General features: G+C 43.8%; 1 protein-coding gene across 1 annotated transcript; it reads right to left on the bottom strand.

The window, feature by feature from the left end:
* Nucleotides 1-5,924: 5,924 nt before the first annotated feature.
* has2 (hyaluronan synthase 2) lies at nucleotides 5,925-16,869 on the bottom strand. The gene is made up of 4 exons (XM_049026417.1): nucleotides 16,374-16,869; nucleotides 11,333-11,959; nucleotides 8,480-8,581; nucleotides 5,925-8,343 (listed from the first exon to the last, which is right to left on the bottom strand). Exons 2-4 carry the CDS (start codon nucleotides 11,957-11,959, stop codon nucleotides 7,414-7,416), a joined length of 1,659 nt encoding a protein of 552 aa, XP_048882374.1. The 5' UTR covers nucleotides 16,374-16,869; the 3' UTR covers nucleotides 5,925-7,413.
* Nucleotides 16,870-17,145: the final 276 nt, after the last annotated feature.

The raw sequence follows: 17,145 nt of genomic DNA, 5'->3' as shown, positions 1-17,145 counted from the left end.
ATTTAATATTGTGCAGTGACTGTTTATGGCCAACAGGGGGTCCCAAACCTCGGGGGCCCAATTGAAATGCGTAATTTGAAGGTGGGGGGGGGGGGGGGGGTAAACACCGCCACTGTACATAGCAAAGTACACCTCTCCGAATGAGATCTCCCTTCTGACAGCTGCATAGCGCTTCTGCCGTGGGAGGGGAGGCGACCACGGGGAAGGTTTTGGATCCAGATCTTCCACGCTGATGGCAGCAGATTGAACTGTACGAGCCAAAGCCCCTTAGTGGAGCTTCTGGGATCGCTACAGTGCTTTAACCACAGAGGCTCTGACACGTTCTGCGGTCTAATACATTTTATCTGTAAACGGGTGTAGGATTCCTGAATTCTCTCTCGGCATTCAGACAAAGGGCTGCGTTGTTAACACGTCTTCTTGCACACGACGAGAGATCGAGACCCGATTGTTAAAAGCAAACACATAAATAAACAACCGCAGGCTGTCGGAGATTCGCTCACAGTTCTCTGTCTCTCTCTAATTACTATAATAACCATGCCAGTTACACACATAATTGTACTGCAGTGACCTGACACGTTTGGCCACTGTGTGACGGAAATGGTTTTTTCCCAAGCGTTTGCTTTTCTGAGTGTCAGGCTCAATAGGATGTGTATAATAACTGCTTGTAATGTTGGCTGTCTTTGTGGCATTCTCCTTTATTTTGGTTAGTTGTATTGCAAACTGATCCTGGAACAGAAACATGCACTTACTGTGCGAGCACAGTGGCGGCCAGCAACTGACACTACAAGGAACATGCAGATTTTTCGTAATATTTTTGACACCTTTTCTTGAAAACCATGAATAGTGGTGTGAATGGTCTTTAACAGACATGAGGCTTGTACTGAAATCTGAAGACCACCCCGCAATCTTCAGAGGCACCGTCCAGAACTCAGATTTATCTTTTGAATGGATGAGGCATCAAAGTCCCTCAGATCGTTGGAAGTGGTTTGTTATAAAACGAGCCGTTAAATCCTAGAGACGTCAAAGTAGGATATCGGAACAGGAAATCGCCTTTAAATCGGTTCCTGTTCCAGAGGGGCTTTGAACGGATTCGTAGGACTGATTGTCATGTCGAGGACCCGGATTTACAGAAGGGCTGCCCCTGGATAACAGCGGCCTCCCTCCTCACCACGGGTGCTGTGTGTGTGTATGTGTGCATGTGTGTGTGTGTGTGTGTGTGTTCGGGGTCAGGGAGGGCCACACATTAGGCCTGGAAGGCATCCCAGCACTCGAAGGATCACTCCGAAAACCTGGGGGAAAGGCCAGTAGATTGGTTCCTTTCTAATGGCTGATTTTGCAATACTACACTAATTCTTATGTAGTGCAATGGGTAATAAACATGTCATTAATGGAGGAATATAGTGTTTATGTACTATACTACTTTGGATATTATTAAAAATGATAGGATTAGATCACCTTCAAATGGCTCTGGCAGAGTTTAGCACACATAGGCTGTTGTCCCTTCTGGAAGGACCAGACCCAAGCAGAGGATTCCTCATCATGGCAGGTTGGGTTCCTCCCAGTACCGTCTTCTCAGCGGGAGCCCCACGGACACCTTGATTCTGGCACGAGACTGAATTTCCAGACCCATTTGGCTCAGATTTAATGGTCCCAAGGCATATCACCGGATTCGCGCAAAGGGTTACGACAACATGTCATCCCGGCCAAAACAAGCCGCGTTGATCTGAAGACCAGCCGGGGTCATCAAGGAGAAAAACGACACCAGTTGTTGGACAGTCACTCAAACCGGCAACAAAAAAAGCAACAGGAATGGTGTCTAATTTCCACAGTAAAACAAAAACCTTGGAGCATAAAATATGCATTTTCAAGATAGCTTGTAAAAACATTTATGAATACACAAAGCAGTCCTTATTACATCGGTCCAGATACTAATGTATTCCGTGCAATTTTTTTCAACAATTTTCGTAATTCTGTCAGCCGTTAATTTGCAGAGTCACCTAGGACAAAATAAAAATTCAGTTTACTCTGGATGTAAAAACGAATATTCAGCGCTTCTGTTGGCCTGCTTTTGTATTCTTGATATCTTCTAATCAGATGAACTGTTATACTTTAAACACTGTACAGGCCTGGGATCATCTGAAGCTTTGTTCTGATTGGTCTCCCTCTTATCACATGACCTGTCACATGATCGGAGGGCTATCTCAGTGTAGGTGACACAGTGTATCAGTGGAATGCCTTGACCCTTCAGGGGTCGTGAGTTTGAATGCAGCGTCGGAACTGGATTATTAAGTTGTCGCTGCTTTCACACATCTCCTGCAATCCAGTGCTTCGTCATATTAAGCTTCATGCTCCGTAGTGCACCGGTGTCCCTCCTCTGGTCTCCCTTCCGCTGTGTTTTACATCACATCCTGTGCCAGTCTCTCATGTGACTATCGCATTCCTTTGACAGAAATGGGTGGCTGTGTAAAAGTAGTTAATTAGGTTTTCTGAGGTTGCTTGAAGTTTTTTTTTAATGGTATTTAGCCCAGATTGCTCCAGACCAATCAGAGCAATCCAAATGTATATACTTCTGAGCTGATTATCGGAGGAAAACCCCGATAACATAACATGGTAACATGTCATCGCATGATCAAGACACCGATCTTCTTTGCAAAATCTCAGCATTGTGATCTATGGATGGTGTAACTTTTTACTGTTACGCTTTATGTATGTTCAAGGCTTAATTGGCTCTGAAAATTAAGCTAATGGGATTTAGGGAGGTGTCTTGACACCTTCCAATTTTTTGCTCTTAAAGGTGACTCTCACCCAGGCTGGTTATTTTCCATGTGTTAAATGCTATTGAATAGTCCGTACCTTTAACAATCATAGACTCAGTCTCTTTGGTTATTTGAACTTAATATAATTATGAGTAATTTATATTCCAAGTTCTACAAACGCGGGCAACTCTCAAGCGTGCAATTGCAAAATGAAAATCTGTCATAAATTAATGCTGGACTGGAACAACGTAGTGTATGTTGTTCTTTGCATTTCAATTTCAATAAAAGTTTTTTTTTGGGGGGGGGGGGGGGGGCACTGCTTTGTTTTGTAACCATCTGTGGCCCTGTCACCTTTGATATGTCACAAGTTTCTCACCTCATATGGGTTTGATGAGTGTCGTCAGCAACTGCAGGAAGTCGACAGTGTAGCCCTTCTGCAGCTCAGTTGCTCTGGGGGGGGGGGGGGGCACGACACGGACGCGGCTCACAGCTGTTAGCGGCTCGGTGTCCCGGAGGCTGTGGGTGGGGTTAGTCGGCCTGTTGCTGGGCTGGGTTCACACCTTCAGTAAACGAAAGCCTTGGGAGGCCTTGGGCCCCATCTGCGATTTCGCTATCAAAGTAAATACGATTTCTCAAAATGGTCCCATAATCAAAGCCTAAGCACTGAGCTGGATGCCTGTGCCAAGGCAGACTGCTTTCCCCTGGGTCCGTAGCGCAGTAAAAAGGCAATGATTGAATTCAAGCGTGCATGCACACACACAACCATGCACACACACACACACACACACACACACACACAGTGTTCAACTGCTAAAGCAAACATGCTTCATACATCTTAGAAATGCTCAGAAACAGACATGTAAGTTGGAGAGACTTTCATGTTATTCTGATATATTACAGATCTCTGAATGTAATCATGTAAGCACTGATTTAACCAGTATTTTTATATTATTGTTTTATACAGCCTGCGATGGGCTGGCGCCCCGTCCTGGGTTGTTCCCTGCCTTGCGCGCCTGTGGCCTCCAAGATAAGCTCCAGCCCCCCCCCCCCCCCCCCCCCGGTGACCCTGAATAGGACAAGAGGTTTCAGAAAATAGATGGATGGATGGATAGTTTTGAATAGCATTAGAATCTGACGTTCTATGTACTTAAGCCCTGAAGACAACATATTCTCACTCCTAAAGAGATTAACAAATTAAATTAGTCTGTAATGACGGTGTGATGGTGCTGTGGTTGGCACTGTTGCCTCACACCTCTGAGACCGGGGTTTGAGTCTCCACCATGAAGAATCTGCGTATTGTGGAGAAAACTCCAGGTGCTCTGGTCTCCCCCTCCCCCCGGTATAAAATATGCTAAAGTGGATCAAAACTGCCACATTGCATTTATGTGAGTGAGTGGTGTGTGCGTGTGTCCTGTGATGGGTTGCTATCCCATCCTGGGTTATTTCCTGCCTTGCACCCGTAACTTCTGGATCCTCCTGAAAATGGGTGGATGGGAATTAGTTCCTTTGATAGTGGATGGTTTATGTAATAAAATTATTGATGGCATACAAAATGTATTGATGGCTGGATAAGTTTGGAGCGAAAGGCGAGAACTGAAATGCAAGGTTTATAAGTAAGGCGAAACAATGTCTGAAGTCGTATTTCTGCCTTATAATTTCAGGGGAGAGTTTGTGCTGAGAATGACGGTCATTAAAGATGTGAAAGGTGAACAAGCAAATATTGTCACAAGTGTTTGGAAGGATAATCTGAGATAGCCGTGGTGCAGAGATGTGAAGTTTGTTTCTGTTTAACTGACTTTTATTGCTCTTTTCATGAATCCTGGGCATTACTGCAACCTTGCATCACCAGGTATTTATGATTATTACGGTCACAATCTTTGGGTGGGACAGTAACTCACCCAATAAAGTCTGACCAGAATCTGCTCATCGTGTGACACTTCATGCCTTAGAATATGTCCGCTAAGTTGCATTTTGAAATCACGGCCACGGTGATGGGTGTCTTTTAAGCTTTTCTGTATCAGGTCACAGCACAGGGCTTTGGGAGAGTTACACACTGGATTAGGTGCTAGTTATGTACATAGCAACAACACAGTAACAAACTAAAGAGGGGAGGGGTTGCCCGTTAACCAGGACGCCATGGCTCATTGGAGGAGAAAACACGTGAAAATGTGAGACGCCGACATAAACTTGGCTGTGTGGCTGTAGCATCAAGAGACATCTGAAGAGCATCATATGCGGCATAGAAGTGAGACAGGGGCGACTCGAGCTCTCGCACCCGTACCTCCGGGAGCTGGTCTGCGCCACAGGGCTGTCTATAATGCCTCTGGCAGGCCGGGGAGGCACTCGCTCTGACGCACACGGAGCAGCTTTACAGCCAGGTTGGGTCCTCGTTTCCCCACATGTGCTGTGTCAGGTTTGGGGCATCTCCAGCTGCACCGTAAAAGCCAGCCTTGCGAAGCGAGAGCGGCAGCGGAGGCTAAATGAAACCGACAAGAGGCAGACGTTTCCCTTCTAAAAAGTGGGTATTTTTACCCGTCGCTCTAATCCGACAGCCTGCTGCCAGTTTCCTTGGTGTCAAAAACAAGTCGCCCATCCAACTCAAACTCAGAACAGACTTGGGACCTGGCAGCAGGAATGCAGTGAGGTAGTACCTAGAGCAGGTTAGCATGCTTGCCTGTACTATTCTCCATATTACTCAGTATACCCAGCTATTACCTTAATAATTTAAGGTATAAGCGTGTTAACTGCTGATAAAAGCAATGATAAAAAGGCTGAGGTCAATTTTAAATTAAAACACAGCCATATGTTCCAGCTGATAACCCTAACCCTAACCCTTTCAACATTTCCTTTAGCATTGCTAACTTAATATTGATGCTTAAATACCCAAAGTTTCTACTTTAAATTCCAAGATCTAGACTTCAGGTTGGGGCTGGTCGTGTTTAATGTTCAGTGTCATGTACACTGTACTCGGTCTCCGTGTTACTCCCCCGTGGGGAAATAAAAACTGCCGGTTTCATTTTGTGCTGGTTGAGGAAAGATGACTTGAAGCAGACAGTGTCCTCCTTCGGCCTTCGCTCTGCAGCCTGGCAGCTTCGAAAAACCTTCCGTTTGAGGCAAATTGAGATATTCCTTCCCTCACGTCAAAAGGCAATAAGGCAAAAAGGCGGCTTTCATTTTGCATAGTAAGCAACAGATCTTTATTTTGGCACAGTGAAAGTGCTCAATATCAACACTGCCTATGTAAGTTTGGCACAAAACAAAGTCTATCAGTTCTGACCCATGGTTCAGAGGCAGTCCTCAATGCATGAAACCAAATTCTGCTGGTTGTCTGAATTTCTTTCTTTGTCACATTTTATATAAATTTGAACTACAGCAGAAATGTCTGTAGTTCACTTATTTGTACAGTTATTTTTCTTTCACAATTTGAATATGGTCTACTCCTTTTTGTATACAGTTGTACGCTCTTGATTTTCACTCCTGGGAGTTTTACTTACACAAAAATGTTCAGAGGGCAGAAGGGAAAATTATGAGGTGGTGGATCCAAGACATCTGATTCGTTGAACCTGCCTCCTTTACAATTTGATTGGCTATCTTTCTGAACCAATAGGTTTTTCTTTCTTCCCTCAGAGCATTTTTTTGTGTAAATAAAACGTCCATAAGCTTGACTTTCCTTGACAAGTTAGGTTTTCTGGATGCATTATATAGAATATAATCCCTCCTTCTAATTCAAGATAAATAGACATTTATGACAATTTTAAATGTAGTATTTTTTAATAATTCCTGGTGTGCTGATGATAAAACCATTATGAAAATATAATCAGACATAAAGCTGTAAACCACAGAATGTTTTCATAAATATATCGGTCATCAATCCATTTACACCACTGTTAAAAAAACACAGGTTAATCACCTTTCTTGTTAGCTAATAATTTATCCCTAAAATTGCATTTTAGTGTTATTCTTTGAAGACGCATAACCCAGCTTTGTAAAATTTCACATTTTTGGTCAAATATAAAAGTCTTCATCATAACAGTTTATGCACAATGCTATTGTATAAAAAGGAATGAAAATAAAGTCTCTTTGGTGGCTAAGCAAAAATAAAATAAAACGTCTATATTAAAGGCAATAAAAATACAGTATACAAATTTTTAAAGGTAACAAGTCAACAATTACAGCGTGGGAAGGTGTGCTGAAACAGTCCTACTTTGGCTTTCTTAATAAAACTGTATGTTTTTTTTTAATAAAGGCTTCCAGTTGTTATAGGATAAATTAAACAAGAAAACGAAGCCTTTTCTGCCTGCATCTCAATCATCCGCACAATGCAAAGAGGACCACTGAGGTATTTTTCATCAAGCTCATCCGTCAAGCATCATGCACAAAGGGAGTGAGACGTAAAAAGTGCACAGGTGATGAACTCACGCCAGTTCCTTTTATAGAGCATGTCGCTTGGCCTTCTTCTGTGGCAACAATGCTCAAATTTTGTTCATAACCAAAATATTACAAAAGGAATATCCTTTTGTTTAAGTCACAGCAGCAATGATTTGTCTCCCCATGGCGATGTTGGATTCCATCACCAATCGAGAGTCCAATGGCGAGTGTTTTTTTTTTTTGAGATTCGTCACAATGTAAACGTAGGAGACGAGCTGGAGTGGAGACATTATACGTCGAGCACCATGTCGTACTGCTGCTCTTTTTTCCTCCTGCCACATTTGGTGATGAGGACCACGTATAACATCAAGAGCATCACCCAGTAACTGGCGTAAACTATTGCACCAATTATCAGGACTATCTTTTCAGACTCTGGGAAGCTTGTTTTTGTGTCCTGGACTACTGTGAAGATAATGCCGATAAACAGGATTGTAAACCAAATCGAGATTGGAACAAGCCCTATGAAGTTCACCACGATGGTCTTCCTCCCCGATGTCCCCCAACCAGACTTGTTTATCGTCGCTATGGCAAACATCTTAGCCGGAAGCAGACTCGACATATATAAAACCGAGTAGAAGGACATGAAGACCATTACGATGTTGCCCCGGAGACAGCTGGCAAACGAGGACTTGATAAGGGCTACCCCCTGCACAATTAGTAAGAAGAGGAGAATGTTCCAGATTCTGCCCTGGTAGAACAGCTGAATCGCCGTGGCAATGAGGAAGAAGGGGAAGAAGCCAGTGATGACGGCCTCATAGGTCATCCACAGGTGGTGCTTGTGGAACCACATGGCATTGTAGAGCCACTCTCGAAAGTAGGACTTGCTCCAGCGGGTCTGTTGGTTCAGCCAGCGCAGGTATGTGATGGGCGTTTCTGTCAGGCACTTTGACCTGGCGGTATACTTGGTGCCGTAGCCCAGGCTCAGCACTCGGTTGGTCAAATGTCGATCATCACCAAAGCTGCAGTGGCTTCCCAGGAAGGTCTGGTTGTACCAGTCCTCCAGGAACTCGTGGAGCAGGGAGTTGCGGTACATCCCCAGGGGCCCGCTGATGCACTGAACGCAGCCGAAGTAGGACTGACACGCCCGTTCGATGTTGAACGCCATCCAGTACCGGACACTGCTGAGGAACGAGATCCATGACTCATACTTGTTCAGAATCTGCAATAAATTGATAAGTAGAGATCAAAAGTTTTTATGGGAACGAGGAAAAACAGAAAATATGACAATGCTTTGTAGCCTCCTGTGGCAACCTGTGAGTATCTTTGAATGAAAAAGGTTTGATCGGTGAAGGTACCTGCACGTCTCCTCCAACTCCACCCACCATCGGGTCCTCCTCCAGCACCTTCACCATCTCTACTGAGCAGGCCGGATCCAGCATGGTGTCTGAGTCACACACCTGGGGCAAAAGGAAGGCATTAAAATGCTACAATGGCTGCATACCCAACATGCAATCCATAACATCCAACCCCTGCAAAGCAGATTATACCACTATTAAAGGAACATGGAGAGGAAGGATCTCCTGTAGACATCCTACAGCAAGCCACAGAGACAGAGACCATTTAATATAACGGTAACTTATCGTAACTTAACACAAACGTTACCAAAATAAAAATGTAGGTTTTTAATCCGATCAGAACTAGTATTTGACTTGCTTGCCTTGTTTTATTTCATATGTGCTTTTCCAACCTTTTCAAATATAAAATGAATTTATTGGGATACCTTCAATTGTGGGGAAATTTAATTGAGAAATACTCCTCTTAAGAAGTCTTAGGATATTGTTGACCAAACATGGAAATAATCTAGAAATGCTTGCTGCTGTCTTCACATGGATAGCGTTTCATTTAGTAGGAAATGATATTTGTTGTTGTCTGAATGCAGAAAGATACACTTTAGAAGTGCATTTACGCGTCACTTATGAATCACATTAACAAACACAGAGATGACAAATTAAAATGTGCGTAATGCTGATTTGCTGCCATCTGTAACGCTGCCAAGCATTCAGTCAGACAATGCAAAAGTACTGAAACGCTTGTTTAGAAATCTGCCAAAATGTTTAAAATAATTGGAAATGTCAACAAGCATGATTAAGTCATCCTAGAAATACATTTTCGCACAAAGCTACTTAAAACAACCCATTCATCAAATAAAATTACAATAGTCGGTCCTATCATATTTACGAATTACAAATTCTTCGTTAAAAATCAAGTTTTTAAGAAGTTTATAACATTTAATTCTTGATAGATCATTTGATCATTGCATCCTGGACTGGAAAACAGAAATTTCAAAGGCTTGACTTTTTCTGCAGTTTCAAGTGTTGGTGAATTAGCCGTTATTTACTGGAATTAGCGGAATGAACTCTGCGACATTTCGGTCTGTTGTTTGCTCGCCCTTATTCCCTGGATCTCTCTTATTTGAACTTTATCTTTCAACCCCACCTCACTACACTGACTTTCAAATGAATGCTTTAAACAACCTCTTTAAATTCGCTAATACAACATGAGTCACACTTGCTGGAAACTGTAGTGTTTTCATTAGTGGTAATATGCTAATTTGGCTGCTTGAGATGTAGCGTTGGGTCTTTGTGAAGACAGACAACATCACTAAGTGAGGAATTATGGAACATGCCGTAATGGCTACCTATCATAATGAGGAAACTGTAAGGATCTCAGACCACAATTCTTTTCTTATTCCTGATTAGGGACACTGGGGAATCTGTCAGTTAGTAGCAGTTAGGAAGCTCTGGTTGCTAGGACACTGGAGGGGGAGAGCTTGTATCATTTGAGTGTTTTGACTGCAGGAGCATGAAGTCCCCCAGGAAATCGCAGCAATCACTTCAGAAACAATGAAGTGACAGGTGTGGATTTAGACTTTGCCAGCTTGCCTTTGCAGGCCTAAGATGCATGTGGCTACTGTCTCTTATAGACCAATCAGCGTTTAAGGGTGTGGTTGATGCATGGGGTTATTCCAGGAAGAGTTTGATTTCCTGATTAAAAAATTAAATCATTTTAATATTATTGTATTAAATATTATTAGTATTTGAAAATTTGTCATGTTTTTTATCCATCCATTTTCCAAACCACTTATCCTACTGGGTCGCGGGGGGTCCGGAGCCTATCCCGGAAGCAATGGGCACGAGGCAGGGAACAACCCAGGATGGGGGGCCAGCCCATCGCAGGGCACAGTCACACACCATTCACCCACGCATGCACTCCTATGGGCAATTTAGCAACTCCAATTAGCCTCAGCATGTTTTTGGACTGTGGGGGTAACCCGGAGTACCCGGAGGAAACCCCACGACGACATGGGGAGAACATGCAAACTCCACACACATGACCCAGGCGGAGACTCAAACCCGGGTCCCAGAGATGTGAGGCAACAGTGCTAAACAACGGCACCAGCATGGCCATCATGTTTTTTATCTTCGAGAAATTTGTAGATTTTGTCAGTTTGATTTAAAATATTGTCTCATATAAATTTTTTACACTAAAAGAAATTTGGGCGGCATGCTGGTGCAGTGGTTAGCACTGTTGCCTCACATCTCTGGGACCACAGTTCAAAAACATGCTGAGGCTAATTGGAGTTGCTAAATTGCCCATAGGAGTGCATGCGTGAGTGAATGGTATGTGACTGTGCCCTGCGATGGGCTGGCCCCCCATCCTGGGTTGTTCCCTGCCTCGTGCCCATTGCTTCCGGGATAGGCTCCGGACCCCCCGCGACCCAGTAGAATAAGTGGTTTGGAAAATGGATGGATGGATGGAATGGATGGATAAAAGAAATTTGCTGACAGTAAACGATAACAGGATTTACATGTTGACTTTATAGTTGACGTGTCATCTGCCTGACTTTTACACTTGAGTGTAAATTTTGCATTTAAAGAACCCCATTAAGGAGGCAATATTACAGCCTTGTAATTGGTTCAAAAATGGACCGAGTGGAGATCCGCCATTAAATTCCTGGTGGGCAGCTGGGTTCCTAATCTAGGGAAATGACTCTCTGAGGTGGTCAACACTAAGCTCCCTAATAGAGAATCTCTGTTAACCTCCAGGACTCAGCTACAGCAAAAGCAGGAGACCATCAAAACATGCACAAAAGTGTCTTTGTGGGGCCCGTGTTTGTTCTGGCAGGGCTTTGCGCTTCCACGACTTACCTGCACATAGTCCACACTCCTCCCCAGGGCTTTGAAGGCTGTGTACATTACTTCTCGCTTCCCTCCCCATTTTTGCATGATGCAGATGCATTTATTGGTCAGCACCAGGCGTGACACGTGCTGCAGACTCTCTGAGTAGGCCTCGTCCGTCTCTCCGGGCCCCTTCTGGTGGTAGTTGCTCTTCCAGACGTATGTGGCAGCTTTATCCCTTCCCATGACGTCTCGGAAGATCTCCATCATATAGCCGTCGTCCTCGTTGTTTCCGTCGATGACCATGATCACCTTTATCCCGGGGTAGGTCAGCCGCTTCACTGAGGTCAAGCACTTTTTAAGGTAGTTCGGATCTTCTTGGTAGGCCGCGATGCAGAGGGCCAGCGATTTGTTTAACTTTATGGGGGTCTCCAGGGACCTCTTCATTTTTCTGTGCTCCAGCAATGCAAATAAACTTTGGATGATGAGGTGAGTGACTAAGATGGCTCCGTAAAGCCCGAATGAGAAGTAGTTGTTTTCAGTCGCAAAAAACTGGTAGCCCATAATGTAGGCAGTGGAGATTCCCACCAGCAGCGACACCCCGAACAGCGTCGTCCCAGCAACCCTCAGGTAGGTAATTATTTTATCGCATCTCATCTGAAAATTGCAACAACAGGTTACAAACTTTAAGAGTATGGAAACAGAAGCTTAAGAAATGTCAATGGCAGTAGGCTAGGATTCATGAACGTTTCAAAACCAGTAAATCCCAGTAAAATATAGAGAGCAGAATTGCTGCATGGAAACCCTTTAGTATTCATTCATAAATCATGTTATTCTTTTTTGCCGAAATTTTTTAATTAACTGAATCCCATCTGTTCAGCAGACGATAAGTGTGGAGCATCACCTTCTGAAGTCATTTGTTTATACCGTGTGGGAAGATGTGGACACCAAAGTCCAAATTCTCTGCTTTCAGTCAAGACACTTTCTGGCTTTAGAAAGATGTAATTAATTTGCACCTTATTTTTCCCCTGGAGATTAAGCTCACGACTAGCATCAGTACTGCGATCCCAAGATGGCTGTAAAAGATAGCCTGGCTGTTTTATTTTAGTTACTATTGTAGTTGTTTTACATGACATCAGATGTTTTGATGGCAGTTTTCCTGGTTGGACCTTATTGGGGTTTAGATGGGGGAGGGGCGATGCTGGATGGTGGAACCAGAAGCCCATGATGATGTCAAGGCGTCACGTGTCACCCTCCTTATTTTTCCTCTGGGCGTTCCCAGATCCCACCCGCTCTGATCCCCTCCCAGAAGGCTCCTGCACATGCGAGTCCAGCCGGGTGACATGTGGTGCTGATGTCATGGAGCTCTATGCATCACGTCGTCCCTTAAACTCTGTGTGAACTCCATCTTGGTCCAAGATATCGGAACCGACCTAACTGACAGAAATGGCGCATTGCAAAAAGTGAAACGATTCTGGATGTATCAGTAGCCAAATTACATATTATAAGTCATAGCTGGCTTTGATCTCATCTTGTCTGCTGGACTGATAATCTATGATAATCTGGACTGATAAACTCTGTCCTATATAGGACCATCATGCAATTTTGAAGCTGCAGTTCCATTCTTTAAAGCAGCTTAAACAATCTGAACACTTGCAGAGATTCAGAGGAGACTAGTAAGGATGTTCTGTAAGGTGTGGCTCTCCAGTGGATATGGTCCAAAATCAAAGCTGACGCACCAGGGAGGAGTTCCACTGTCTGGTGACTGCTGAAGAGCTTAAACGTGTCCTGTGGTGGAAACTCCTTTACTCTGACTGCACGAGAATTGCAATAATGTAGCCGGAGTGACGTCTCACCATTTTCAAGGAGCAAGTTCTCCACAATAACGGAGGCAGTGGCGCAAGGAAAAGCCTCATGCAGGTGTGCGTAAGCACAGAGGAAAATGATGGTTCATCACATGATAAACTTAAGTTAACGTGGCTTTTACCACATGGATTAAATTTAAATTTGTCATGATGCAGCTTGATGCAGATGACTAGTGAGCTCAGAGAAAAGTAATAGTATGATGGATTTTTTTGGACTGGGATTGTTTGGTTGTGAAACATTAATGACGAAAGAAATCAGGTTTCGGGGTTTAAATGTTTTTCAACGGCTCCTTATTCTATGTTGGCACTTAGGCAGTTAAAAAGAAATGGTCATGGGTCAAACGGTATAGTGCCAGAAGGAGAGGATGCCAAAGTGGAAGGTGCACATGGGAAATGTTATACAAAAGTGGGAGGTGGCGGCAAGGGAGACGAGATGCTCGCACGGGCCATCTTGGAAGACAGAGAGAGGCTGATGCATCCAATTAAGTAGTGCGACCCACCCACCGGAGGACACAGGACATGCCCCCGGCAGCCACAGAGGGACCTGCCATTAACGTCATCCTACACATGTCTCGCTTTACCACCTCCCGCTACCCACAGGCCTGTTTCCATCTCCTTTAACCCCCCCCCCCCCTGCATGTGGGAGGGCACGTGGCAAACTCACTTGCCAGATCCTCTTGTCCCTCCTCAAACAATCATCTACCAGCACTGCCAAGAAGGACGTACAGTTCACTTCCGACCGTGGCATCCTGACGTGCAGGGTTCAAAGAATGAGTGGGGGGTGTGTCAGTGTGTGGTGGGGGGGGGAGTTGGGGGGCATAATGAGTAACAGGCTATGGCTGAACACAAAACTGAAGTCAACTGCCAGGATATCAAGCAACTCAAACACAGAGCGGGTAACTGATGTCACTGGGTCAAAGTCTCGTTGGTGGTGAAGAACGGAAAGTCACCAAGGATTCCTGTGACAGGTCTGAGCAGAAGGATGTCTGCTGGACTCTTCGCCATCGCGAGACATGGGTGCACATGCTAAGTCGGCAAGATGGGAACTGCAAACGTCTGGCGATGCCTCTGGAAACCGCAGTCACTTTGAAGCAGACCCACATGTGTAAACAGTGGCAAACTCCCTCTAAGCGACTAAAACACAAGCAGGGAAATTTATAGCCAGGAATGTTTAATATTCATGTTAGCATGAATATTAGCTACTCGGTTCAGAAGTCTTCCATTCACCTCCAGCCCACCACATGTAAAGCCCCAGTTGACATATAGTCAGCTAAATATAAATATGTATAATACTTTATAAACTGCTGTCCTTCTTCTGAAGAGCCCTTTTCTAGATGAGTGGTTTGAAGATAGATGGTTGAATGCTACCTGCCCTCCCTGGAGCCTATTCAGTCCATCCACACTAGCTTCTTTCACTCTCTCACCTCCTGTCTAGTCTGCGGGATGAAGTTTCGGAAGTCGGTTAAAGATACAAGCTCGTAACCTGAAGGTTGACAGATCACATCTGAAGTCTGGTTCATTGCCCAATTAGGCAGCACAACAGCAGGGCCCAGCTGGCCTGTCTCGATATCCATTTCCTATAACTGCTTACTGGATGCTTAACTGGGGCCAGCTTGGAGCCTTTCCCAGTCAAGGGACACTAGGGAGCAGACACCCTGGAGGAGATGCCAGTCCATTGTTGGCGTAATCCGTTCTCATACGACGTCCAGCTTTATGAGTAGGTACAGTTGTAAGTTGCCTTTAGTATAAATAAGTCTTCAGAGTCTTTCTGTTTAATTACCTCAGAGTGATTGTATTTGGATATGAGTCCTTGCAAAGGTATTGGCTTTTGGCTACATGGCTACTTTTCCAAAAGGCAATGTCTTCTTGAAATCAGGGTTTCTTTCAGACGAACTTTTAATTAATTAAGAAAAAGCCGTTTAATAATCTCTGGAGACTGTCATAGGTCGAAAAGGATGAATTAATCTAGTGAATGGAGCATGCAGATGTTAGCCATGCAAAACCGTTGCACCAGTCAGGTGAAAAAAATTCAATATGTTTAGCTGATCGTTTTTCCATCACAACTTTTTTGTTGTTACTGGTTTACGCAGTATTTCTTTAATATGTTAAACTTGCTTTTAAAGGATTAAAAAATATTATGTGCTCGTGAGAGCTTGGCATTGTAACATCACTGGCAATCAGCAACTGAACTCATTTTGCCATATTGCACGGTGAAACGCCAGCGTCAACTGCCTTGATTGTCCTGTAGTGTTCAAGATGTGTTGTGTTCAAGACAAACGCTTGCGCTTAAATAAGGGCGCAGCTAGTCTACCACGGGCCTGCTTTCACTTTCGCTCGTATTAAAATAACGAAGACCGTGAGCATCCACAGCAAAGACTGCATGGTCGTAAAGACGTAAAGCACCAGTACCTGTCATCGGATTCATTACGTTCACTGGCGTAATAACTAAACAATATGAGAAGCATACGTGCGCCAGTATAACAAGAAGCCCATAGATCACATCATCATACCGCCATGTGCGCCTCTACTCAAACTTTCTCCTGCCAAGTGAGCTGACAGGGCGGAGCAGAGCCCACAAACGTGCAGTACCGGGTATCGGACTGATGTCAGGATCAGTCCCCTAACGGTAATCGCATTATAGCCAATCCCATTTTAAGGTATTCTTTGCTTTTAATTTTAAACAAATTAAACATAAATCGAATACTAAAAAAAATAATAAATCATGGATATTATCACTCATTTGGGGGCATTTTGATATATTTCTAAAATTCTCATGACCTCACAATTAACTACTGGATTTCCAATAACAAAGTGCCACACAGACTGAAAACAAAAACGCGGATTTCTAAGGATTTGTGCGTAAACGTGAGAGGTGGAATAAAGCCATGTTCACGGAGCCGATGCGGGGGAGTCAGTCCGGCAACACTTCACCATCTGCCCGCAAGACACTTTTCTTCCAAGTTTAAGCACCATTTGTCAGTGTAAGTCTCCTGGGCATACGCATGCTTCTTAAAAATACTTAAAAATAGCAAAAAAAAAAAAAACTAGATATGTCCCTGATGAAATCAATGAAAAATGAAAAAACACGTCTGCCAGGTAACTTTTGTATGACACAAAGTCACCGTTGTTCTAAAGAACAGCGGGCATATGATCTGCTCTGGGCTACTGAATGAAATATATATACGACGAGAATTTTTCACACGTACCTTGTGCTGATGCCTGATTCCCCTCGTAGGATGCGATCAGAAGAGACTCCACTCTCCAGCTGGATAAAACTTCTAATACACTTTTTTATGAGACAGAATTCAGTAGAGACCCATTTTGAGCGCTTCAAAGTCCAAGGCTGTCCGACGTGTTTCAATAAAAAAAGCTGGAAAATTCAAGTTTAATTTTTCTTCTCGTATATATTAGATCTTTTGTGGAGGAATATAATTACCAAATATGTATAGGTATGTGTCCTGTCATCCTGTCAATCAAATATTGAGGTGACATTCAGTTAAAAAAATATGAAACAGTAGTTAATATTAATGACAAGGGTTCTCATGAAATTCAAGTTTTTTTTTCCCCAAGCATGTAGTTTAAAGTCATTAATAGACGGATTACTATATTTGTTCTCCTTTTTGCCGCATCTGTACTTTCTTCAGGCGTCTTCAGTTTATGCTTCCTGCAGCTCTTACATTTCCAATAGGTCTTTTTACCCGGGGAGAGTTTTTGGAGTTGGTTTAATAAGGGGGTGGATGGGGAGACGAGGAGGAGCAAAGTCCCCCCCCCCCCCATCCCCCCAAAAAAGCGACCCATTCAAACGTCTAAAACGTGGATGAGATGCGTGCCTCTAGCACTTATCTTAAGCTTTGAACGTAAAGTGCTTTACTTTTTTTTCGACTTCCCCCGCCTTAACACAACTCACAACTTATGCAAAGAAAGTTAAACAGATGTGTGACTTGCCAACTTTCTAATAAAGTTTATCGACATTATAAT

The sequence above is a fragment of the Brienomyrus brachyistius genome, chromosome 9, assembly GCF_023856365.1.
Source record: "Brienomyrus brachyistius isolate T26 chromosome 9, BBRACH_0.4, whole genome shotgun sequence".
Lineage (NCBI taxonomy): Eukaryota > Metazoa > Chordata > Actinopteri > Osteoglossiformes > Mormyridae > Brienomyrus > Brienomyrus brachyistius.
Note: the sequence above shows the minus strand (reverse complement) of the source record. Positions and strands in the feature narration are given on the sequence as shown.

Excerpts from the sequence above, each read along its gene's own strand:
- has2 (XM_049026417.1), bottom strand. The coding sequence starts at position 11,959 with ATGAGATGCGATAAAATAATTACCTACCTGAGGGTTGCTGGGACGACG. Across the intron at positions 8,582-11,332 it reads GGAGTGTGGACTATGTGCAG|GTGTGTGACTCAGACACCAT; the intron begins GTAAGTCGTGGA and ends CTTTTGCCCCAG. Across the intron at positions 8,344-8,479 it reads GAGTTGGAGGAGACGTGCAG|ATTCTGAACAAGTATGAGTC; the intron begins GTACCTTCACCG and ends AATTTATTGCAG.